The sequence below is a fragment of the Pelophylax lessonae genome (assembly GCF_965119305.1).
Source record: "Pelophylax lessonae genome assembly, chromosome: 8".
In the NCBI taxonomy this organism is placed as follows: Eukaryota; Metazoa; Chordata; class Amphibia; order Anura; family Ranidae; genus Pelophylax; species Pelophylax lessonae.
Window position 1 is genome coordinate 237,423,349 of NC_138775.1, and position 26,351 is coordinate 237,449,699.

Below are 26,351 nucleotides of genomic sequence, written 5' to 3' on the forward strand. Positions count from 1 at the left end.
GGGGGAAATTCATACATTTACGTTAGCTTCTACTTGAGTTACTTGCAATTTATTCTTTATTCAATTAATTCTGGACAATCTCTCTTCTCTGTAACTGCCAATCTTTTGTAATATTGAGTAATGCAGCTTTTAAGTGGGGTTATGGGTCAGGTTGAGGTCTCTCATTTGCAACTTCTTCCTAAATCATCTGTATGTATATTGGATGGTAAGATTTGCTAAATGATATCTTGTGTATTTTTCAGCATAAACTGGACACCGCCAAACTGGGTGAATGGCAGGCACCAATGACCTTACATTTCAAGGTAAATCCTAAACTTCAAATCAGTTTTGTTAAATCTCTATTCTAGAATAGAGACTGTAAATTACACAGGTAACTGTGTGACTGTATATTACACAGGTAACTGTGTGAAGTACACACTTGGCTTGAGACCAATGAGACTTATTTCCTGGAATTATTAGTGTCCTAGATAATTCTTAGAAAAGTCTTGCGGTAGTGGAACAAATGGGGGTAGCTTGTGACAGACTTGTGTACATGTCAGTAACGTGTATATGAATCTGTCTCTGCTCTGAGAGAACTGCTGCAAGCATCTCTCTCCTATTTAGAGAAGTTTGGAGAGTAATGGAAATGTATAAGAGGATTTGAAAGACATTTTGTTGCAGAATTGTCTCAGAGAAAAATAATTACACATGCCACATAATCAACAATTTACTCCAGCCTTTTTCAGCAATGGTGCCTTGAGGTTTCTTCAGGGGTGCCTTGGCAAAATTGCCTAAAAATTGTATACAAACTGGCACATGGATGAAGCCTACCTTTTTAGTTACACAAAGTCACGGGTTTTCATTGTGCACCATTACAACCTTTTAGCTGCCAGCGTCCTAATGACCAATGGCATCATAAGTTATGGAGGATGTCAGTCGCCTGCATAGCATCCTTGTTTGACCCTGTGTAGTCAGGCTGTGCATACATTCTGAATATCTCCGAAACAGTGGAAGTTTAGGAGCTATTTACAGTACCTACAGGTAATCCTTATTATAGGCTTACCTGTAGTTACAAGTGGTATAACAGAGTTTACTACCATTTTTAAATGGATTGTGCTTGGCGGGCACTAAACCTGCCGAATGTGACAAGAGGTATAATTCCTGCCATGGCCATAAAGCAAAGCAACATGGGTGCGGCATGTGTACAGCCACTACCTCTGAAGTTAAAGGGGGCTGTAAAAAAATTAATCATCGCTGGGTTTTGCCTTCCTCAACCGCTAGCATGAAGGATTTGTGCTAAACTCACAGATGTGTCTATATATCTATAAGTTGATTTTCTGACTTTAATTAAAAGCAATTTTTGTTGTAGTGGTGAAAAGTAGTAGCAGTAGACTGTCAGTCACCGCTTTGGGCTTTGCCCCTGCAATGCTCAGTGGAGCACCCAACTGTGGAGGGGGCAGGAGCGGTTGGCTCAGACTCTCAGCGGCCCAATGAGAGGCTGAGCCAGCTACTGATCAAGAATCTGGGCGGATCCTGACAATATTGTCAGGATCTCTGCAGAACTTGGATAAGCTCTGTGACGTTAGCCAACAGTGGGCATTAGACAAATGAGAAATGCAGTGGTTCCTATTATTGGTCTTGTAATGAAAATAATAATTGCCTCACTGTTACATGTATCTAGTGACTTTAATACTATATAGGTCACTGTTTTGTAGCACATATTTAAATCTGGACTTATCGTTTCACTTGATGCATGCGTGTACTGATTCGGGAGACATTTATGCCAAAGACTGCCAGGCAATTAGCTTTTTCAGAAGACGGTCTGCAATGGCACCCATGTATTCCTTTCATATCATAACAACATCTTTTCTGTAACCATTAATTTTCTGTTTTATTTATGTCATTGGCTATGGGGTTTTCAAAGTGATTATGCTTATGTGTTTGACAGAGTTTGATGACGCAGCCAATTTATTAGCTGCCAACCCAGATGCCACTACTGTGAATATCGGTGATCCTGAAGACAGCGGTGGGAAAAAGAAAGGGTTGCAATCCAGAGAAGTGGAGGAGGATTTACTGGGAAATGAAGATTCTGATAAAACAGAGGTGAAATACAGGACAAGCCATGGGGATTTTCGTTTATCAAGCTAACTCAAATATTAAATGTAGCATTAACATGACGGCAGGGAAGTTAGTATTTTTAGAAGGAAAGGTCAGTGATGGCAGGCTCCAGTATTTCTATGATAGATTTCCTTTAACTTTTTAACTTAAATCTTTAGGTAGTATAGGAAAGGGTATTCATTTCACTCCATGGAGATCAGCTTTAAGTACTCCAAACAGCCATTATGTTAGCTGTGAGAAACCAAATACTGTATATCTTTTACTGTAGCTCCAAGATCATATATATCTGTAGTCATAGCTTTAAATCCAGAAGGCATATAGTTTTTTTATAAACAATGATGGGAAACTTCACTTTAAAAAATGTGTGGATATTAGAGAACAGCTCAAAGTATTTGGACTGGATATTAGGGAACAGCTCCAAGTATTCGGACTGAACTTTTGGCTTTTCGGCATTCAACCAAACCCTGGATTTTTAACTTGTTTGGCTGCAGCCTAATGTCATGAATAGTAACAGTATTTCTGCCACTACTGTATATGACAGCTTCCATGCTGCCAGTTGTTGCTAGGGAAACAGTGGGTGCTGGCACCCAACACATCCTTAGCAACCAGTGACATCACCCAACCTCCCCCCCCGGATTGAGTGTCACACTACTGACAAAATATGGTCATATTCAGTCAATGACTTTGACCAAATATTGCTGCGGTCATAATGGGTCACTTGCATCACTCGAGAAACACACCCCTTTATTTACCTTTAGCAGCGGGGCCCGGGAGCTATCATTTGGCACTAGCCAGTTCTTTTGGCAGGTGTCGAGTGTCATTCTATATAATTGAGGTGGTTCTGCATCAATGCACAATATGATTAACAATACATTTGCATTGTTGAACAATGTAAGGGGTTCTTACTTATTCATATGGGGAGATGTTATCTCGGGGCCTCAGGTATCGTTAAAGGAGGCCTTCAGCTTCTGATAAGCCCCCCCCTACCTAAGCAGACCCCTACAACTACTGGGCCAAGGTTGTGGAAAATAGACTCTCTTGTCCTCTACTTCTAATAAGATGAAGGGGGTCAGGGGAAGCCCCTCCCTTAGTCTGTATGCTTGGATAAGGGTCTGATATGCTTTTTTTTTTGGGTTCCCCCATAAAATATATACCATACATCAAGAAAAAGTATCGGTCTGGTGTATAATTTTAGAGGAAAGGCCTATGGTTGGTTTGTATAGCAAATATCTTTTTACTTTTCAGCTGCTTGCTGGACAGAAGAAAATGGCCCCCTTCTGGACATTTGAATATTATCAGACTTTCTTTGATGTTGATACTTACCAGGTAAAAATTGCCAAGAGTCTGTAATGTAAATAGTCTATATTATATATAATATATATATTGTACCCATATTGGTGTATATAAGGCAAAATATATTATATTTTCAGTGAGCACATAGTTTGTTGTGGTTGCAATGTGTATCAGGTAGATCTAAAATAACACCAATGAATGTAGTTATGTATTCTTTACAAACTATTTTAATATATTTTTAATTGCAGCTAGTGTAAGAAACTAAATTTAACTTGATATCAGCCTCTTATGATCCCTTGTAAACTCTGAGACTGGAAGAGCCGCTAGTTACTCCAGCTCTGCTGCATGTACAGTACATGTGTGGGCAAGGAATATGATGGAGGAGGAGAGAGTAGAGTGAGTAGAGAAATAAAGGGCCCTCTCACATGGTCAGTTTTTCAGGGGGACTTGATTGGACCCTTCAGTCTCCTCTATGGAGCAATGGACTTAGTGTAATAATTTATAGATATTAGTAGATTAGCCTCACAGTTGAGTTAAGATATCAGCCACACAGGGAGGGAGTCGGCAGGCCTATAGGCTGGGTTCAAAACTGATGCGGGTGTCAATATAAAGTTAATGACACCCCTAAACTGATTTGCAGAACACAGTGCAAACTGTGGAATTGGATGGAATCAAACACCCATGCAATTTTGATTCCAGTGTGGACAAAAAAAGGGTCCACCATTTTGGTGCAAATGTGATTTCAGCCATAAAAACTGTGCGAATCACATGTGATGTCTGCAACTTCATCAGTGTGAACCCAGCCTAAGACTTGCATTGTGTGAAGAACATAAACGCAACCAGTGTTCCTCAGAGAACAAGCCAACCCTAGCAATGTAATGAGCCAGTGTGGCTTCCCCCTTGTATGTACAGCTTACAATATACATAATTACAAACTAAACACAGAAAAAAGAATAATAAAATGAAAACACACTGATAACATCAAGCTTATCTCTGTAAAACTAAAAGCAATGAACATTCCATACTGTACATTGCCTTTACCAAAACTGTTTTTTTTTTCTCTTTCTTATTCTGACACAATGCCACAGGTTCTGGATAGGATAAAAGGCTCCGTCTTACCAATACCAGGAAGAAATTTTGTAAGACTGTATGTCAGAAGCAATCCAGATCTTTATGGTGAGTTTAAATTTCACTATTCTGTGCCTGAAACTTCTCAAAGTAGGAGTGGACTTTGAAAGAGACTGTATCACCCCCCCCCCCCCTGCAGGGCAGAATGGCACACCGATCCATGATTTCGAGCACTGTCACACGTGGGAGGCCACATACCTCTCCATAAGCCCCACTCCATTAAAGAGACAGAGCATGGGCCCAGAGAGATCTTCTGGGTATACTTTGCTGGGAGGCTATCAGGAGGTATTGTTACTTTGCCTGGTCAAAGTGACAGTGTCTTTTTTTAATATCCACACTCTTGGAAAGCTTGATTCAGGGTTCATACGGTCATGGAAATCCTGGAAAAGTTTTGGAATTTTTAGATGACACTTTCCAGGCCTGGAAAGATCATGGAAAATGAGGAAACACACTAGGTTTTGGAAAAGTCATGGAATTAAATTACTGTGGAGGAGCGGGGAGCTGATGCTTAATTATTTAAATTATTTTATAATTATATTGCCACATACTGTATTTACATTTCGCTGTATTAGCGTCCTTCCGGGTCCGCGGTATGCGCGTGCTGTCATTGGCCAGCAGCAGCCGAAGAGATGACCCAATCAGGCAGCGGGGAGGGCCGGCCGCGGTTTGCCTGGAGACACTGTGACTGGCTAGCAGCAGCAGTAACAGCCGGGAGATTATCAACCAATGAGGCAGCGGAAGTGTCACTGGAGGGCGGGCTGGCCGCATGAACGTGATGATGATGCGGAAGGGGGCGGTAACCGTTTTGCACGCCTTCCAACCCCCCTGCAATGCTTTCCAAACCCCCCCTTAATTCTCTCCAGTCCCCCCCTTCCCCCCGTGCCCTTCAGCTCCTCCAGTGCTCTCTGCGTCCCCTGTGCTCTTCTATCTTCTATCATGTCTGCAGTCTCTGACCTTCTCTTGTATCATGTCCGCAGCCTCTGACTACCTTCTGTATCATGTCCGCAGCCTCTGACCACCTCCTGTATCATGTCCGCAGCCTCTGACCACCTCCTGTATCATGTCCGCAGCCTCTGACCACCTCCTGTATCATGTCCGCAGCCTCTGACCACCTCCTGTATCATGTCCGCAGCCTCTGACCACCTCCTGTATCATGTCCGCAGCCTCTGACCACCTCCTGTATCATGTCCGCAGCCTCTGACCACCTCCTGTATCATGTCCGCAGCCTCTGACCACCTCCTGTATCATGTCCGCAGCCTCTGACCACCTCCTGTATCATGTCCGCAGCCTCTGACCACCTCCTGTATCATGTCCGCAGCCTCTGACCACCACCTGTATCATGTCCGCAGCCTCTGACCACCTCCTGTATCATGTCCGCAGCCTCTGACCACCACCTGTATCATGTCTGCAGCCTCTGACCACCTCCTGTATCATGTCCGCAGCCTCTGACCACCTCCTGTATCATGTCCGCAGCCTCTGACCTTCTCCTGTATCATGTCCGCTAAATTTACAGTGTGTGTCGTAAAATGTTTGACATTTCGAACATGGGAGAGGCAGCGCTGTCTAGCCACGCTAAAGGTGCAAAGCACCAGTCTGCAGCTGCGTGCTTGACAGCTTCCAATCTGATCACTGGCTTTTTCACCCGTGCGCCTGAAGTGACACCGGCTCCCAGCTGCAGCAGCGGTGCTTCCATCTCATCCACTGTAAAACAAGGGACCATTTTGAGTCAGGCTGTATCCAGAAACGAAACCCTAACTGCAGAGGTACTGTACACTACAAAGATTGTCATTTATTTTAGTAAAAATATGCTGGGTGTGACATGGATTTTCTTCTTATTTAACATGTATACATAGACATTTCATGAAACATTAGGTCATGAATATTTACGTGAAGTCATGGAAAAGTCATGGAATTTTATTGGTGAAAATGTGTATGAACCCTGTTGATTGGATAGCTCTCTTTACATTCCTTTTTTTGTTATAAATATTTTTTTTAATAAATGTAATTTTTTTACCCTAGCTGTTCCTTTAGATTATGGACTTTTGTTTTCATTGACTGTGTATTGCATATAAAAACGTAGAGCATAACATTTCTTTTCTTAAAAGGTCCTATGTGGATATGTGCCACCCTGATTTTCACCATCACAATAAGTGGAAATCTTTCCAACTTCCTGCTGCACAAGGGAGAGCCACAATACCATTATGTGCCTGAATTTAGAAAAGGTTAGTGAATATGATGTATATTTATTTATCTGTGAATAAGTTAATGTTCCCTATTGGAAGTTGAAATAGATAGACCTGAGGAGCATAGGATTCTCATTGCAAAACCAGCTTGAGTGCCGGTTCACATTTATGCGATCACAGAGATCGCATGTAATTCGGAGTGCACTGCTCCTAAAATTACATGCGATGTCTGTGCGCTGCAAATTCAGCCATACAATTCGTATGGCTGAATTCGCACCGCATTCGCAGTGAACACACACAGGACCCTTTTTTTGGTCTGCAGCAGAATCGGATCGCATGGTGGTTCACACTAATGCGATCTGATTCTGTGCGAACTCTCAGATCGCACTGCGATATGCGATCTGATCTGGGGGTGTCGTTAACTTTGAATTGACCCTCCCAGCGTATCGCATATGGCAGTGTGAACTGCCTGTGCTGCGCATGCGATGCGGGAACACGCTATATATTCGCAGCGTTCCCGCATCGCATAAATGTGAACCGGCACTCGACTAACTTGTAGGTTTGTTCAGGTTAGCAGTATTTATATATAAAATGCAGCAAAAAAAAAAAAGGTAAGTATTCTTCTTTTGCAGGCACCTTTCAGTTTTATACTGTTCAGTGACAGGATCACTTTAAGTTTCCTTTCCTACTGCAGAGTGAAATACTACTCACAAAACATGATTTGCTATTTTTGCTGACAGCTTTTCATATGCCACTGCCAGCTTACAGAATAGTAAAGCAACTTTAGCACTTTCCAGAGGACAGAAGCGAGATGGGAGTGGGTGTCTCAGCCGAACATAAAGTAAGCTATACTCTGGGCAAGGAGGAGTGTCATTTAGAAGATTCTACAGATCATGTAGCTGCACTTAGGAGAGGGCGATGCTTGTTGCACTCAGTTTTTGGGCCCTGGTAGATGTTCCATCTGCTAAAAATCCTTGGGAAATTACTGCCAAACCCAGCTCAGCTAGATCAAAACATTCAATGTAGTGTTCTGTGAGGAAACATGGCAAATTAGAAACAAGGGGTATAACATTTTTTGAAAATGTTTGTGTTTACTGTACCACTGTAACAGATGCCTTTAGATTAGAACATATATTTTGTGTAAGGCCTATTAAAGGATATTTTCTTTAGCGTTTGTTCATTGAGGAACACAGGAATTAAACAAATGTTGGGTCTTGCTTTCAGCAAGAGGAGGATTTGGACACTGAAAACAAAAACTTGCCAGTCCAGCATAACCCCCCCCCCCTACTTTCAGCATGCTTTTTGTTTTTTGCTAGTGTCCTAGGAGGATCAATGTCTTCTCTCTATTGAGAAAAGTCTAATACAGTACTTTTTGCTAGCTATTCTTCTTTTTTTTTTTCTCAATCAAAATCATTTTCCCCTACACGCTGCTTAAGCTAGTCTCTGTGTGCAGCTAGTTGGAGACCATACATGTACCCCGCTGGACTGATGATTGTGGGCCCTGGCATGTGTGTCCTTTGGGCACTGATCTCTGCATTATGACACTTTCCAAACCTTTGTGTACTGTGTTGGTTAGCTGTGGAATGCTTTCTGGGTCCAGTCTCAGGTGTGGCCCTGTTTCTGAAGCATCGCATTGTGAGTAGGCTGGTCAAGATAAACAGACTTCTTCAGCAGGCAGCCCCACTGGACCTGGGGGAGTGGTCCCTACACCCGGAGGTATTCCAAGACGTGACACAGTTGGTGTATGCTGCTGGATGTAGACCTCCTGGCCTCTAGATTAAACAACAAAATGGTCTGGGTGTCTGATGGAAACAGTGGGTGCGTTAGTGGCTCAGTGGCATTAGTTCAGCCTGATGCATGCCTTTTTTCCTCTTAAACTCCTTCCTTGTCTGCTGCAATGGATTGGGATGAAGGATATTCTAGTGATTTTCATAGCTCCAAGTGGGCCCAGATAGAGTACTCCAAACCAATCAGACTCCTGACAGATGCTGCCAGGGATCTTTAAGATTGTGTAGATTTTCTGTTTCAAGGAGCAATTTACCATCCTGTGTTACGTTCGCTGCTTTTACCAGCATTACTCTTGAAGCTCAGGTCTTGAGGGACAGGAGCATCTTTGAATCAGTGATTTGCATGATGCTGAAAGCAAGGAAATACACTTTCCTCAAGGTCTATCCTCACATGTGAAAGGAATACTTTAGTTGGTGCAATGAGAGAAACTTTCCACCCAGGGAATCCTCAGTGAGATGACTTCTTCAGTTGGGCATGGATCAACATATGGTCATGAGTACCATCAAGGACTAGACCTTTTTGCTGGTAGTCTTGTTTTAAAGACCATTAGCTTACCATTCCTTGATTACGATGGTCATAGAGGGTGAGTCCATATGTGTCTCCTTCTGTGAACTTCCCAGTGATTGCATGGGTTCTGAATTTGTATTTGGTTGTGTTAAGGCCCAAAATTCTGTATGGTGTTTTCATTCTCTCACCTCAACCAGGACATTGTTCTTCCATCCAACTGTCTGGCATCAATTCATCATGAGATCTCCCTTTATTGTGTGGCTGTAGTTTGTGCTGTACAACCAATAAAGACTGACTTTCTCTTTGTCATTCTGCATGGTCCCCATGAATGGGAACATGCCTGTCTTTTCACCTTTACTCAGTGCTTCAGAAAGATCTTAATTCAAGCCTATAGGCTTTTGGGTTCAAGTCTCCCCTTTCTTGTCAAGGTGCACTAAGTAGATCAGTAAGCACTTTGCTGGCTATTTGGCATCAGGCTACTCTTTCCCAGATTTTCAAGGGGGGTTTTAGACCAGCTAGAAAATAGCAATAGTGATGTGGAAGTACTTGATGATATGAGCGATAGTGAGTAATAGGGGAGATTTGCCATCAAACACCGAAAGTGATGACAACGACGATTCTGCGACTGAGCTCAGTGATGTGCGAAATTGGTGCTCTATTGACTGTGGTACGGATCAGGTGGCACCCACATTTACTGGAGCACCTGGTATGAAAGTAGACATTGAACATGACAACCCCTTGGCAATTATTTCTGACCATTACTGAGACAAACTGGTACAAAGAGTAACAATTAGCTAGTCTGCATCGGAAGTTTTAAAGAAGCAGAAAGTGGGAACCAGTGACCAAAGAGGATATTTGGAAGTTTCTAGGCCTAATAATGCTTCAGGGAGTGGTGGGGAAACCCCTGCAGAATTCATATTGGAAAACTAATACATTACTTGCCACTCCATTCTTTGGTACGGTCATGTCAGAGTACAGATTTTCCCTGATCATGAAATATTTACACTTCGAAAAAAACAGAGAATTTGATAAAACTACTCATGCTGCACCAAAACTAAAGAAAATTTGGGAAGTATCTCAAATGATTCTAAAGAATTTCCAACGGAGCTATGTGCCAGATAGAGCATAGATGAAAATCTAAGGGTCTACAAGGAAAGGCTGAGCTAGGTACAATACATTGCATCAAAGAGGGCACGATTTGGCGTAAAATCCTACATGCTATGGGAATCGTCAACTGACTACATTTGGAATTCAGTCATATACACTGGAAAAGGAACACAATTCAATCCAAAATACAGCAACTATGGAATGACAACATCTTCTGTTCTTTCACTCATTGAACCATTACTAAATCAGGGCAATTGTGTAACAACCGACAACTTTTTTATACATCTCCTGCAGTTTGAGTTTCTTTTGCAAAACAAAACAGATGCCTATGGAACCGTTAGGACTAACCAGCGCAACATGCCGCCGATGTTTGGCAATAGCTGAAGACTGGAGAAATGGTTGCCTGGCAGAAAGGAAAAATGATGGCACTGCGATGTGTGTGTGTGTGTGTGTGTGTATAAATATATATATATATATATATATATATATATATATATATATATATATATAAATTAGTTCCAAAGCCCCCCCCCAAGCTGGAGAACAGAATAGCTCCGTGGGAGGGATTCTGCCATAAACACTGAGTTGCTGATAAGGGAATTTAGCAATTTCTTTCCTGCAAAGGTGCAAATCACAGGTTGCAGAAAAAAAAATTGCTGCATTCATGGCCGGCCTATCTTTACTATTGGTACACCACTGGTTTTTTTTTTTTTAGAAAATGGTTAGGTTTTATTTGGTTATTCCTGCAGGTTTTTGTAAAGTTTGTGTATAGGTCCACATTGAGTGTACAGCTTGTATAACAGTGTAAATGTGCTGTCCAGCACTGCCTTAACCCTCTTGGGCATGGAGTTCACCAGAGCTTCACAGGCTGCCACTGGAGTCCTCCTCCATGACGACATCATGGATCTGTTAGATGTTAGAGACCTTGCACTCCTCCATCTTTAGTTTTGAGGATACCCCAGAGATGCTCAATAGGGTTTAGGTCTGGAGACATACTTGGCCAGTCCATTACCTTTACCCTCAGCTTCATTAGCAAGGCAGTGGTCGTCTTGGAGGTGTGTTTGGGGTCGTTATCATGTTAGAATACTGCCCTACGGCCCAGTCTCTGAAAGGAGGGGATCATGCTCTGCTTTAGTATGTCACAGTACATGTTGGCATTCATGGATCCCTCAATGAACTGTAGCTCCCTAGTGCCGGCAACACTCATGCAGTCCCAGACCATGACACTCCCACCACCATGCTTGACTATAGGCAAGACACACTTGTCTTTGTACTCCTCACCTGGTTGCCGCCACACACGCTTGACACCATCTAAACCAAATACGTTTATCTTGGTCTCCTCAGACCACAGGGCATGGTTCCAGTAATCCATGCCCTTAGTCTGCTTGTCTTCAGCATACTGTTTGTGGGCTTTCTTGTGCGTCATCTTTAGAAGAGGCTTCCTTCTAGGACAACAGCCTTGCAGACCAATTTAATGCAGTATGTATTGTATGGTCTGAGCACTGACAGACCTCCCCCCCCCCCCCCACCCCTTCAACCTCTGCAGCAATGCTGGCAGCATATATACGTCTATTTCACAAAGACAACATCTGGCTATGACGCTGAGCATGTGCACTCAACTTCTTTGGTCGACCGTGGCGAGGCCTGTTCTGAGTGGAACCTGTCCTGTTAAACCGCTCTACGGTCTTGGCCACCATGCTGCAGCTCAGTTTCAGGGTCCTGGCAATCTTCTTATAGCCTAGGCCATCTTTATGTAGAGCAACAATTCTTTTTTCAGATCCTCAGAGTTCTTTGCCATGAGGTGCCATGTTGAACTTCCAGTGACCAGTATGAGAGAGTGCGAGGGATAACACCAAATTTAACACACCTGCTCCCCATTTACACCTGAGACCTTGTAACACTAACCAGTCACATGACACCGGGGAGGGAAAATGGTGGTTAATTGGGCCCAATTTGGACATTTTCACTTAGGGGTTTACTCATTTTTGTTGCCAGCGGTTTAGACATTAATGGCTGTTTTTTTTTTTTTTTTTTTTTTATGGGGACAGCAAATTTACACTGTTATACAAGCTGTACACTACAGTGTTGTCACATGAAAAGATATAATAAAATATTTACAAAAATTTTAGGGGTGTACTTACTTTTGTGAGATACTGTATATGACAAAGTGTTTTCCTAGTTTGTATTTATTGAATCCCCTGTTGAACTCCTTGATAATTTAAAACATAAAATCTCCATGCTATACAGATGTCACATTCTAATGAAGTTACTCCCTGGAGTTGAGCCCTTACTGTTTACATTTTCCCTGCAAAGTGTTGGGTGAATAGGTCAACCAACATCTCTTACGTCTTCAATTTGAGCGTTTTGTTGGATTAAAGATCTCTGTGGTGCTGCTTTCACTTCAGAGACACGGACTGGGACCCAACTGTCTCTGCAGTTTCCATCAGCACAGAGGCGACGGCAATTGGGGAGAGACACAGCTTGGTACACCCTTTAATGAGCATACCTAATATGCCCAGGGTATGCAGCTGGTTAAAGTCTAGGTTCACTAAGAACTGATATAAATGGCTAGTGTTTGTTTCACATAGATTATAGCTAATTTAGTTCTCTAGGACTCCAGTGGCAAATTGTCCCATAATCATTTTTCATCTATCCATATACCTTCACCATTTGTGTGTTTTTTGTTTCTTACAGTTTCCATTGCTGCCACTGTCATTTATGCATATGCCTGGTTGGTGCCTCTGGCTCTCTGGGGCTTCTTATCGTGGAGACACAGCAAAGTGATGAGTATGGTGTCCTACTCTTTCTTGGAAATAGTGTGTGTTTATGGATACTCGCTCTTCATTTACATCCCCACTTCTGTAAGTCCATCTGGCAGCCATTCGTGAACATGTTAACCGATTCTTCTTCTTATAAGCATTAATTATAGAAAAACAAGGCGCTCCAATTAGACACAGTACACCTAAAATATGCAGTAACCTTTGCCTTAGAGAAGGAAGAGCATATAATACAGTATGTTCCAGTCTGCCAGCACAAACACACAATACCAGGCTCTGCCAGAGTACAGTATGATCCTGTTTACATGAAGCAGGAAATTATTGTTAACCACAAACGTTCCATTATTATTTTATTTAGAGCCCTTATGTTTTTTATTTAGGCAATGTATTGTCAAAAAGTCGACATTTTTTGGTATTGCCATTTTGCCATTATGGATAGAGGTAATACAGTACTACAACATGCAGTAAATCAGTAATTTTCCAAAACTTGCACTGAAATCGTAATAACCATGCATATTTTTCAGGACTCAACAATCTGATTTAGCTACTTGTGCATATTCCAAAACCATGTTTAATTTTGGAAAGAACGTTTGGTAGGAGTCAAGCATTGGTTAGGGAAACACTGTAAGCAAACCAATGCTAGTAGATGGTGCAGAGTAGTGGAGTATACATTGTCTGGGTCTCTTGGTTTAAATTCAACCCATTGCTGCAGCATTCAAATCAGTGAGTTTATTTCTATGGTCCGGTGTGCATAGGAGATATACAGTATACGGGATGTTGGATTAAATCCCATCTTTAACCAAAACTTTATCAGTTGTGGTCGTAATGGTGAAAGGCTAGGACATCTGTGAGGCTGAAGACCAGGCATTTTCTGGCACTTTTTGTTTTGCATGTGAAAATCCTTTTTTTTTTTTTTGCTATAAAATTAGTTAGAACCTCCAAACATTATATATTTTTTTTAAAGTAGATGCCCTAGAGCAGTGGTCCTCAACCCTGGCCTACAGGGCCCACTAACAGGCCAGATTTGCAAGATAACTGAAATACATCACAGGCGATATAATTTGCTGCTCAGTGATTGCAGTACTCTAGTCTGCATCTCCCCAAGGTAATACTTAAAATCTGGCCTGTTAGTGGGCCCTGAGGACCGGAGTTGAGGACCACTGCCCTAGAGAATAAATTGGTGGGTTTTGCAATTTTTTGTGTCACGCGGTCTTTGTGCAGTGGTTTTTTTTCAAACCGTTTTTTTGAAAAAAATAAAAAAATTACACTTTTTAAATTTGACTGCAAAAAAACACAAACATAACCCATGTGTTTTTTTTTTAAAATAAACTATGATGTCACGCTGAGTAAATGGGTACCAAACTTGTCACGCTTTAAAATTGTGCACGCAAGCGCGCTGAGCTGAATGGTGGTGTAGCGGCGGCGCTGCTTTCCAATCCTGAGCTTTAGTGCCCCAAGCAACCATACCAGGCGGCTATTCTCCCCGCTGATGGTGCGATATCCTTCCCCACGGCTCCTGCAACATGCCCCGCAAGCGAAAAGACCAGCGCCGTCCGGTGAAACTGACAGATTTCTTCCGTCCGCCGGAAGATAGTGAGCGGCAAGATGGCGTTGGTCAGCTCTCCCCAAGAGGCAGCCCCGGTCTTACAGAGGCACAGCGCTCAGGCATCTCTCCCTGCACAGACAGTCAGCTCTCCCCACAGAGCCCATCAGCATCCACTCCTCTCAGCAGAAGTCCTGCAAAATCGAGACTTTGCCTGGATGTCCCTGGAACAGCATTTGGTGAGTCACCCCACAGCTCTGGGTCACTCAATATTACCAGGGACCTCTCAGACTCCATTGTCTCTTTCCCCACAACTAATCAGCCCCTTCTGGACACTACTATGAAGGACATGCTGGTGTCCCTGCACAGCACCATCCATGCTGATATCATCCACTTAACGGAATATTTTAAAGGTGAAATTAACTCCTTAGGAGCCAGAGTGGATCACGTAGAGACTAAGATGGATGAATTTGTTCACACAATTAATGACCTCATTGATGCCAATGATGAACAGGGTGATGACCAGCAATGGATTAAGGCTAAATTAGCAGACTTGGAGGACAGGTCCAGACGGAACTATTTAAAAATTAGTGGTATCCCTGAATCTGTGCAGGCCTCTGAACTGCGTCAATTCCCTCTGGACCTGTTCAAAGATTTATTGCCTGATGCTCCTGAAACGGATCCAGTTATTGATCGCATTCATCACATCCCCAAGCCGTCCTTCATTCCTGACAATGTGCCTAGGGATGTTCTGATGAGAATTCATTTTTTTCACATCAAGGACTAGCTCATGGCCAGGTCACTTGGCCCTAATGCCTTCCCTAGCCCTTACGCACAATTGCAGTTCTTCGCTGATTTCTCCCAGTATACCATGCAGCTCCGCCGGAAGTTAAACACTTTAACAAAGGCACTGAGAAATCATTATTTTACCTAAAAATGGGGTAACCCCACCAAACTGCTGATCACCAAAGATGGTCACAACCATGTGATCGCTTCGTTGGAAGATGGGCTTCAGCTACTGCAGAAATGGAACATCATCCCGGACCGCCCGCAGAGCCGATCTGCTAGAGCGCACCATAAGCAACCTACTGAGTGGAACAAGGTGCCTTCCTGAGCCGCCAGGTAACAGCTCGCATGCCGGGCTATTTAACCTCCATTGCTCTTTTTCTTGGGATACATAATGGTCTTGCTAAGCTCTCAGCTAGTGGACTTATGCCCCCTTTCACTGGTGCTATTTCTGAGTTCTTTGCACCTGGACGAGAAGTCCACCCTTTTACATGTTTGTTTTTCTTCATGTTTTTACTTCCTCCATTTTTTGAGTCGGAGTTCTTCTATGGCACCTGCGTTCACCTGTTCTTCATCCTTTTTGGTCTACCTGATGTGAAATCACTCCTTAATCAACCTGCCTATTATAGTATGCCACGTTCCATCTACAGACAGCTCTTGTTACCTGATCTATTATGCCTATCAACGCCCTAACGGTTAATGCAAGGGGTCTGAACCACCCCGCAAAACGCAGGTCGCTGTGGCGAGAGGCCCTTCATCTCCATGTGGACATCTTGTGTGTCCGAGAGATTCACATATGTGCAACTTCGCCACCGCCCCTGTAGTCACCCCCGCTACACCCATGTGTTCACAGCCTCATTCACTAAGAAGAAAAGAGGGGTACTGACAGCGATTAGAGATACCTTGTCCTTCAACCTTATCTCCAAAATTTCAGACCCTGCGGGCAGATATATTATTTTGATTTGTGACATCAATTCTGTGAGATATACACTAGTGAATGTCTATGTCCCTAACCGGCATCAGCTGCGCTTCTTGCGGAGACTTTTGTGTAAACTGGAAGGTATTAAGCAAGGCTCTCTTCTGTTGTGCGGAGACTTCAACATTCTTCCTGACCCTACTCTAGACACTACTGCTCACCAGAGGAGGTCTCCGGCCTCCCTGCCGACCTCTACTCCATTCCAACGATCTATAAGATGTTTCGCGTTGTCACCATACTACCAAAAGAGACTACACCTACTTTTCTGTGCCCCATTGCTCATACTCTAGGCTTGACCTCTTCCTCACGGACAAGTGTCTTTTGCAAAAGGTCTCTGCAGTATCTATTAAGGACATCTCCTGGTCGGACCATGCCCCCAGTGCTCCTGACTGTTGAAGACTCTCCGGGGGTCAGACTCAGTGTTCTCTGTAGAACTAATCAGGCGCTACTTCAACTGCCTGATACTAAGCAGACTTTAGAAAGTAACCTGGCTGAGTTTTTTCAATTCAATACAGGCTCGATCTTGGATCCTTTTGGGTTATGGAGTGGCCACAAGGCCTTCATCAGGGGGTTGTTTGTACAACTGGGGGCGAGGGCTAAGAGGAGAAGGCAACAGTGTTTAGATTCCCTTCTGGCGGCTATACGAACCGCTGAGGCGGACAACAAAGCGAACCCCACTCCCTTACTAGGTGCCAAATTGACTAAGTACAGATCTGAGCTCCGTAAAGTTCTTCTGGAAATTCACGATAAATTACTTAGGCAGGTCAAAATGTCCCATTACATTAGCGGTAATAAGTCGGGTAAACTCCTGGCCCATAAATTACGTGGCCATAGAACTAAAACAAAAATTTCTCACTTGTACCATCCGGTCTCGGGAGACAAACTGCTAGACCCCCATGCCATTGCTAACGCTTTTAGCTCTTATTATGGAGCACTTTATAACTTAAAGGATGACTCTACGGTCCCTCAACCTACCCAAGCTACCATAGATGACTTCTTGAGTCGGATGCACCTTCCCTGTCTGACCCAACCCCAACTTGATTTGTTAAATGCTCCGTTCACTTCACAAGAAGTCCTAAAAATTATCAAGACCCTTCCTAGCAACAAATCTCAGGGGCCGGATGGCTTCAGTGGGGAATATTATAAGTACTTTGGCCACATGCTAGTCCCTCACTTGGGTGATGTGTTTCCGAAAGCTGCAGCCGCCTCCTCTTTCCCTAGAGATATGCTTGAGGCTTTGATAGTTACGCTGCCTAAGCCGGGGAAATCCCTGGATGTTCCCCAGAATTTCAGGCCTATCTCGCTGCTTAATTGTGATCTGAAGATATATGCTAAATTACTAGCGACGAGGCTGGCTGATATCTTGCCGACACTGGTTCACCCTGATCAGACAGGGTTTACCAGGGGTAGGCAAATCTCTGATGGCACTAGGCATGTGCTTAATATTCTTCATCGCGCCGGTAGAACTAAAACACCTTCTCTGCTCCTGGCTCTGGATGCAGAGAAGGCGTTTGACCGAGTGCATTGGGGCTACTTGAGGGCGGCTCTGCAGAGGCTGGGCTTCTGGGGTCTATAAGACCTCAAATCCCTCCTTTTGCACATGAAAGCATTCAAAACGCCAAAATCAGGGTTTTTGAATACTTTCGTTTTTTTTTCTTTTTTTCAAGCTGGCTTTCTTTAGGATGCCAGTAAACAGGAAGATATGTCATGACGTTGCTTCCGAGTTACCATATCTGAGACCCGATCAAAGCCAATTCCCGGCTTTCTTTGGGTCTCCAACCAGTCCGAAGACGTGCCAGCTGGTCCATTGGGTCTCCCAGTGGGATGAGAGTGTCTGGGTGAGCTGCAGAAGGTGGCAGGAGGGGGGCGTCCCCTCCCGCTGCTTGTAATAACAACTGAGTGGCTGCTTAGCTGCATTGGTTGCTATTACAAAAGAGCCGACCGTCCGCTCTAAAAAAACGGCTGCAGGCATCATTCCGGTACAACCACTTGAAGTCAAATGACGAAGTGGTAAATGTTGTCTGTCTCCCTGTTAAGAAGACTTCCCTTCCTGTTCTGATTGGTTAACAGGGACCGGCTGATCTTTGAACCATGTATGAGTAAACGGATTGTACCAAAGTTGATCAACTTGGGTACAACTAGCCGGTTGAATTTTTCATGTGATTTTTAGCCGCTAGCAATATTCACTGTGTGTTCTCTCGGCCAGGAAGGATCCCCCTGCCCCTCTCCAATCAGGAGATTACAATAGCTCCGTGGGAGAGATTCCCCCATAAACACTGACCTTGTTGATGGGGGAATTGAGCAATTTTCTTTCCTGCAAAGGTTCAAACCACAAGTTTTGGAAGGAAAAAAATTTGCTCCATTCATGGCCGGTGTAACTTTACTATTGGAACACCTTCTCTATAGGTTTATCCTGGAATTAGGTTTTAACGTATCATCATTCAGTGCTTTTTCCTCTGTTAATAATCTAAAAATAAATGTTAAAATAATTTGGCAGAAAGAACTCTTTGTTTGGATCAGCCTGCTATGTTCTGATGGCAATCCTAATGCAAAACTTGTGATATTTGAATAATGTTCTGCCTAAATTCTAATTGCCCTCCCTAGCAGGGACACTGGCTAGGACAGGCAGTGTAAGCCAGTCCTATGCAGAACATGGAAGCGTCAGCTCAGTACAGTCTTTGTTTGCATTGAGTGCTTGGGGGTTATTTGACAGGAATTGGAGTTTAACTGTTCCTGATTATAGCCTAAGGCTTGTTGGGCATGGCACTGGATGCAGAAGTAAATCCACGTGGCTTTTTGGCCAATCTTCAGATATTTTCATTCTGCTGGGAGCAGCGCTGATCAACAAGCTTGCAGTGTTAGTTTTATCCTAAAAAATGCAGTCCATGGTGCATTGAGTGGTTTCTGTGCAGAGTGAAGCAAACACCTAAATACCAGAATACACCAGATCCAATCCTACACCAAGGACCACATGGAGCACCCGTATGACAATCAATGAGTATCCAGCCTAAGCCCATATAAAGAAACATTAGTCACAGTTGATCTATAGCAGGGGTCTTCAAACTCTGGCCGTCCAGTTGTTCAGGAACTACAATTCCCATCATGCCTAGTTATGTCTGTGAATGTCAGAGTTTTACAATGCCTCATTGGATGTGTAGTTTCGCAACAGCTGGAGGGCATAGTTTGAGGATCCCTGGTCTATAGTAGAAAAATCTTCTCTCTTGTTTCCTTCGTTTGGTTTAACACTGCTGACAGAGGCGAGTTACAGCTGGTAGTTGTCTAGTTTTGTTTCTATTTTCCGTCAAAAGCAAATTCTAGCTCATACCATGTTATCAAATAATAAATAAGGGTCAAACTGCCACTTAGTAATGTACCTGTTAAGTAAAAGATCTATTTTGTTCATTTGTGTAAGTCTTTTCAAAGCAATAAAAGTGACTCAACAGAAGAGCAAGATATTTATTGCCTCCCAGTGAGATATAACCTGACGATGGGAACGTTTTATCCTGGGATCATTCTCACTGGGATGAAGACAGACACATGCTACTCTGTTAAGCTATCTGTCTACTCACATGCAGGAGTGTAAACATGACGAGGGAGATAATAATAGCATTATAAGGAAGTTCTTTCTTTTATTTGCTAAGAGAAGAAAGTATACATTTTTGATACCCACTAATTTTTCCCTAATCTTGAGTTCTTTCAGGGGCGTAACTACAGGGGTTGCAGAGGTTGCAATTGCGACCGGTCCCATGCTCCAGGGGGCCTTTGCGGCTCCCCTGTACACCTGGCTAGGAGGGAGGGCAGGGGCAGCGTGTAGAGAAATCAGTGTCCTCCTTTTTCCTCCTGTAGCTGCAGGAGGAAAATGGAGGAGATTGGTTCCTCTGCAAGCTGCCCCTGCCACTCCTCCTATCCAGTTCACTTGTGTTTTGCTTTCTCTGGGCCCCTGTGTGCTCCCCTGGTACCCCCCCTACTGTGCTGCCCCCCCCCCTCCCCACCACTGTGCTGCCCCGCCCCCTCCCTCCCCACCACTGTGCTCCCTTCCCTCTTCTGCAGGCTGCTGCAGGGGATGTGTCACAATAGAGAACCAGAAAGGGCCGGGAAATATGTAATTTACCAGCTCCTTCCTTTTCTGAATGGAGAGAGTCATAGTCAGTGACATTGTAAAAAAATAAAATAAAATGATAAAAAATACAATTAAAATCAAAACTACTGACACCAGTGGGTGAACTTCCAGGATCGCAAAGGTCACACTTGCGACTGGGCCCCGGCATTCCACCACCGTGGAGAGGCCCCAAGATGGCAGGAAGGGGGCCCACTGCAGAACTTGTCAAAGGGTCTCGTAACGAGCGTAAAGGGCCCCAGGATCAGTGAGAGGAGCTCCAGGTTTTAAGGGAAGGGCCCTGGCTAGGGGTCCGGGGGGCCCTTCATGGTTTCTTGCACCGGGGCCCTGAAGGTTCTAGTTATGCCTCTGAGTTCTTTGTATTGCACTGTATTAAAACTCTGTTGAACTCCTCACAGGGTCCCGAAAGTTGTACTTCCTGAATTCTGTGCTACTCCGCTTCCTCTCTGCTTCCTGTGTCATCAGTCACACTAAAACTTTTAAGATGGATTGGAATCTAATTGGTGAAAAATCTTAGTTCTGACATTTTTACAAATGGCTTCTGTATACAAGAAATAGCAAGTAGGCTGCAGTGAGTGTGTTACGGAAAAGTTCTCTTGTTTTTAAAAGTTAGGGCTTTCGTATCATAAGGTTACCATAAAAAAGCTGCAGTGTGGACTGGAACAGTGAAGCAATGCCTGGAAGAAAAATAGAGTATTGTGTAGGTGAGCAGCCTTTGTCCCTTTTTATAAATGCCAAGGTTTTTGTTTTTTTTAGTGTAGTTTTTATCTATAAGGCTGCACATAAAAAAAAAAAAAATCTGTTACCAACATAAAGACGGCTTTGGGTTTTTGTATTTCTGTTTGCCCTACAGTTGAGATTAGACCTTTTTTATATATAGCCAATCAATCTAGAGTTTTCAGTTCGCCAACTACAAAATCATCGATTGCCCAATAATGAGCTAGGTCTTGTATTAATATAACCATATTACTAAATGTCATTAAGCTATGATATATAAAAGCCTTTTCTCCGTTTTTCTCACCTCATGTCTTTCTCTGTTCGAATTTCTTTCTCTTTACAGGTCCTGTGGATCATTCACTCAGAAATCTTGCGCTGGGTCCTCATGTCTTTAGCCATGTGTTTGTCTGGAGCTGTGCTCATGCTCACATTTTGGCCAGCTGTACGAGAAGATAACCGAAAAGTTGCCATCTCCACTCTAGTGGCGATAATGCTGCTCCATGTACTGCTGGCAGTTGGTTGTGGGGTAAGATAACACCATACTGTTTATGGGCAAAAGAGTCAAATCAAATGCAAAAGAAGGATGATACATGATTATATAGAAACATAATGGGCAAGTGTGTGACTCTCCAACCCTCTTCCATTTATTAGGACCTATAGAACAGCTGTAGCATAATATTTTTATAATTCCCACCAAAAAAAGGGCCCATGTTTTAAAACTATTGTTTTACTCCAAATGATTTTGCTAAATTCTGTTGCTGTCTAGAAAACTCATTCTGAAGGGAGACTGCCTGCCATGTTGATGAACAGGTAGCAGTTATGCTTATCTAGAAGCTGAACTCCAGGCAAACCGCTAACTAAACATTTGGAAGTAGACCTAATCTTGCTCAGCTGTGGTTTCACTTTCACTTGTCACAGCTTTCCTCCCCAACCTTTTAATGATGAATGGAGAATCAGCACACTGATGGACTAATCTCTATGCTCACTCCAACTATCAGCATGCTTCTTGCACAAGTTTGCTTTGAAGTTCCCTTCACCTGAATTCAACCTTTTGACTCTGCCATCTCATAAGGCATGAGTCACTGATTTTTGATGATTAAGCCTCAGTGAGGCTCAAATTCTATGGAGCCAAATTGCACTGTAAATTGCTCCAAGGTAGCACAAGAAACTTTTCCAAAATCCCACCAAACAGTGACATTGATGTGATTTTTCCATGTCTTGCAATTCCCAAGTCGCATCTGAAATTGCACTGGTGTGAACCAGGCCTCATTCAGTTTTTTAAATAATGGGCTTTTTTTCAGAATGCATAAGAATAATGCACAGAATATAGTAAAAAGGTCAGGTCTGAGCATGTAGGCCCTTTACAAAATAATCTGGAGTGGGTGATTGGGGACAAAGAGAAGCCAAATGTATTAGATATGGTACCTTCTTCAGCTCTGTGCATTTACAGGAGCATGGAAGAGCTCATGGCCATAATGGGGATGATATTCACACAGTCCTAAACAAACCACTATGGCTCAAAATGTATATGATCCATAAATATTTAGACATGCATTATTATGCAATATTTTTTATTAAGGAAAAAATGAGGAATGCTTGGTTGGGAAAACTGACTTTCAAAGGCACATTTGTAGAATGAACTAATACGACTCAAAATTTCTTAAAAATTGTAAATTTTTATTACATAGAAAATTGTTAAAACGGTGACGGGTAAAACAACCCTCACTCAAAAATCCTACAACAAACGGAAACAAAAAACTAAAAACAATATCAGAAATGGCCTTAAACCATATTATGTTCGTTGAAACAAATGGTTTAACATCTAGAGTAATACTTGACTGTTACAGAAATTTGTTCGATCAACAGGTCTACAGGTTTCGCGGCGTGCTTCTTCAGGACTGGTTTAAATCAAAACAGTTCTTTAGATGAAACAGAACATAAATTAGTAACCAGTACATAAGATCGCTAAGAAAATATACATGCATACATATATATATATATATAAAGGGAGAGAAAAAAATTCCTGCGCTAAGTTAAATAAATGACAGTGTATTCGATATGAATTATGTGAGCAGCTAGCACCAAAATCAACTAACAGTGATCAATAACCAAAATCTTTACAAAAAGTGCAGCGCTAAAGTAATTTGAATAATAATGTGGCAAGTGGAGAACCACAAAAAAAACATATACAATATAAGCAAAATAGTGTCCAAAATACTGAATAAAGTCCCAAAACAGAAATGCAAATGAAAATGAATCCGCATGCAAGGTGTTGAGGAGAACAATCCTTTTCAGTGACACCCAGGGAAAAGTGGAGGATGGGGACACCTCTGTGCACAAGTATCACAAGCAGCTTACCAGAACTCCTTGGCTACTCAATTTAATGAGACAGCCTCTCCCAGCAAGATGTTATACCAATGTCACCAGCGGTTGTCAAGCTCCAATGCTTCATAATCACTCCATCATATAAGCATGAGTATATAAAAAGAATAAAAGCCCATAGCGTAATTCCGTAACATATAACATCCAATTTATTAAAAGAATACTACTCACAGTGAGAAGGTAAAAAACAGGTACATAGAACAGTGCGGCGTCCCGCAATTGTCCAAAACAGCATCAAGCAATGTAAAGCAGCCGGCTCCGTAAGGGGGCGTGTGGACTTTGCATCTGGAGTCGCCAACGTTTCGTCATCAAAAGACTTCGTCTGGGCGAAGTCTTTTGATGACGAAACGTTGGCGACTCCAGATGCAAAGTCCACACGCCCCCTTACGGAGCCGGCTGCTTTACATTGCTTGATGCTGTTTTGGACAATTGCGGGACGCCGCACTGTTCTATGTACCTGTTTTTTACCTTCTCACTGTGAGTAGTATTCTTTTAATAAATTGGATTTTATATGTTACGGAATTACGCTATGGGCTTTTATTCTTTTTATATACTCATGCTTATATGATGGAGTGATTATGAAGCATTGGAGCTTGACAACCGCTGGTGACATTGGTATAACATCTTGCTGGGAGAGGCTGTCTCATTAAATTGAGTAGCCAAGGAGTTCTGGTAAGCTGCTTGTGATACTTGTGCACAGAGGTGTCCCCATCCTCCACTTTTCCCTGGGTGTCACTGAAAAGGATTGTTCTCCTCAACACCTTGCATGCGGATTCATTTTCATTTGCATTTCTGTTTTGGGACTTTATTCAGTATTTTGGACACTATTTTGCTTATATTGTATATGTTTTTTTTGTGGTTCTCCACTTGCCACATTATTATTCAAATTACTTTAGCGCTGCACTTTTTGTAAAGATATATATATATATATATATATATGTATGGTTTGGTTTTCCCAACCAAGCTTTCCTCATTTTTCCTCAAATGTTATTACCTGGATGATGGCACCTGTTGGGTAGTTCATTTCTTATTAAAGAAGAATAGCGCAATCATGCAAAAGAAATGACTATCAAATATGGAGACAATCCATAAATAAAAATGGGGATTTAGTTCCACCATATGGCCATATCGTGCTCAAGCCCACCACTGCGTCAAAGTACCCCATTATCGGTGGGTCCTACACTATCCATAAAAAAGGGGTGAATCCAGCCTCTCTTACCCTTGGAGACAACACTCCTTGCTGGGAAGGTCTGCTAATGCACTGCAGGGGACTCCTCCTATATCTACTTGATAGAGGACACCAATAGAGTACAGGTGTGTGTGGGGGATGGGATGCTCAACCCCATAAGTCTGGTCAGACCGAATACATAATAAACAAGCAAAAAATTGGGGGAGCAAACCCTGAACATGTATATCTAAAGCCGGTGCAGCTATGGACCAAGCAACATGTCTATTAAAAAAGAATAGCGCAACCATGCAAAAGAAATGACTATTTCTTGCAATTTTTTGCTTGTTTATTATGTATTCGGTCTGACCAGACTTCTGAGGTTGAGCATCCCATCCCCCACACACACTTGTACTCTATTGGTGTCCACTATCAAGTAGATATAGGAGGAGTCCCCTGTAGTGCATTAGCACACCTTCCCAGCAAGGAGTGTTGTCTCCAAGGGTAAGAAAGGCTGTATTCACCCCTTTTTTATGGATAGTGTAGGACCCACTGATAATGGGGTACTTTGACGCAGTGGTGGGCTTGAGCACGATATGGCCATATGGTGGGACTAAATCCCCATTTTTATTTATGGATTGTCTCCATATTTGATAGTCCTTTCTTTTGCATGTGTGCGCTATTCTTTTTTAATATACATGTTGCTTGGTCCATAGCTGCACTGGCTTTAGATATACATGTTCAGGGTTTGCTCCCCCAATTTTTTGCTAGTTCATTTCTTATTTATTATTTTTTATTACCCCACTTTGACATTTACACAATTTTTGGATTTAGAAAAGAGTGTGGTCCATGACCTGAGAATTTTTTTTTGCTAGGAAATCTACTGCCAAACATTCCATAGGTTCTTTCTTTAGAAAAGACCAGTATCATAACCTTGTAGAGTTAACTTTTCTATCTCAAACAAATTCTGCAAGGAATTCTGTGCAGGGAGACCAGACAGGCCCACACCGAGCCACTGTTTTATAAAATAGAACTCTATTAAGGGGGATGAGTTTTGCAGATGGAACCACTGCTAGCCATATTGTAAATATTGCTGTAAAAATTATTCCTCTTTTTTTTTGTTTGTGTTAAAAATGTCACTGTAAATTTTGAAATATCACCAATTTTGTAGCCATTTTTGTATGAAAAGCGTATTTTTTTTTCTCTTCTATTTAAAGGAATATTTCTTTGATCAACCAGAAAATGATTTCACTGCGCACCCTGTCACATCTATAGTCGGCACGACGACAGGGGAAGCGCAGAGTCATTGATAAGAGGTAATAGTTCTGTATAAAAAAAAAATCACAAAGCATTATTTGTTTCTAAACTGAAAACATAACCTCATTGCAATAAAATTCCCGAAAAGCAATAAAAATTTTCAGTAATAAAATAATTTCTGGTAATGGGGTCTCAGTGTCTCTGATAGGCACCAATATGGTCACTCCTCTTGCCATATGTAATAGGCCTCATCCTCCCACCGTCTACACAAACAGTTTAATGTTCACAGATAATAAGGGTTAAAAGAAAGGAAAAAGTTGAATTTCCAGCTCATGTTTTTTTTTTTTTATAGGTTTCACCCCTATGAAGGTCATAGGGTCATCCATACCAAAGGGCAGTAACACATTTTTGCCTTAGCTTTGAGCTGTAAAGGTGGCATGAGACCGCTTTTCTCTCTTTCCCTTATTGTCTGTCAGTTGTTCCCTTATCTTGTGAATTCTAAAGCCAGCCATAGATGGATTGAATGTT

At 42.5% G+C, this 26,351-nt stretch overlaps 1 protein-coding gene across 1 annotated transcript; it reads left to right on the top strand.

Moving 5' to 3' along the window:
- The first annotated feature begins 242 nt into the window (after positions 1–242).
- Positions 243–25,914, top strand: YIPF1 (Yip1 domain family member 1). Its single transcript, XM_082266099.1, has 8 exons — positions 243–302; positions 1,928–2,082; positions 3,343–3,423; positions 4,479–4,566; positions 6,624–6,740; positions 12,798–12,964; positions 21,363–21,545; positions 25,784–25,914. Exons 1-8 carry the CDS (start codon positions 272–274, stop codon positions 25,874–25,876), a joined length of 915 nt encoding a protein of 304 aa, XP_082122225.1. The 5' UTR covers positions 243–271; the 3' UTR covers positions 25,877–25,914.
- The last annotated feature ends 437 nt before the right edge of the window (positions 25,915–26,351 follow it).

What these genes read in the sequence shown, in the direction of transcription:
- YIPF1 (XM_082266099.1), top strand. Translation starts at nt 272, where the DNA reads ATGGCAGGCACCAATGACCTTACATTTCAAG. An exon ending in AAGCAATCCAGATCTTTATG is followed by an intron (nt 4,567 to 6,623) that starts GTGAGTTTAAAT and finishes TTTTCTTAAAAG; the next exon opens with GTCCTATGTGGATATGTGCC. An exon ending in TCATTTACATCCCCACTTCT is followed by an intron (nt 12,965 to 21,362) that starts GTAAGTCCATCT and finishes TTCTCTTTACAG; the next exon opens with GTCCTGTGGATCATTCACTC.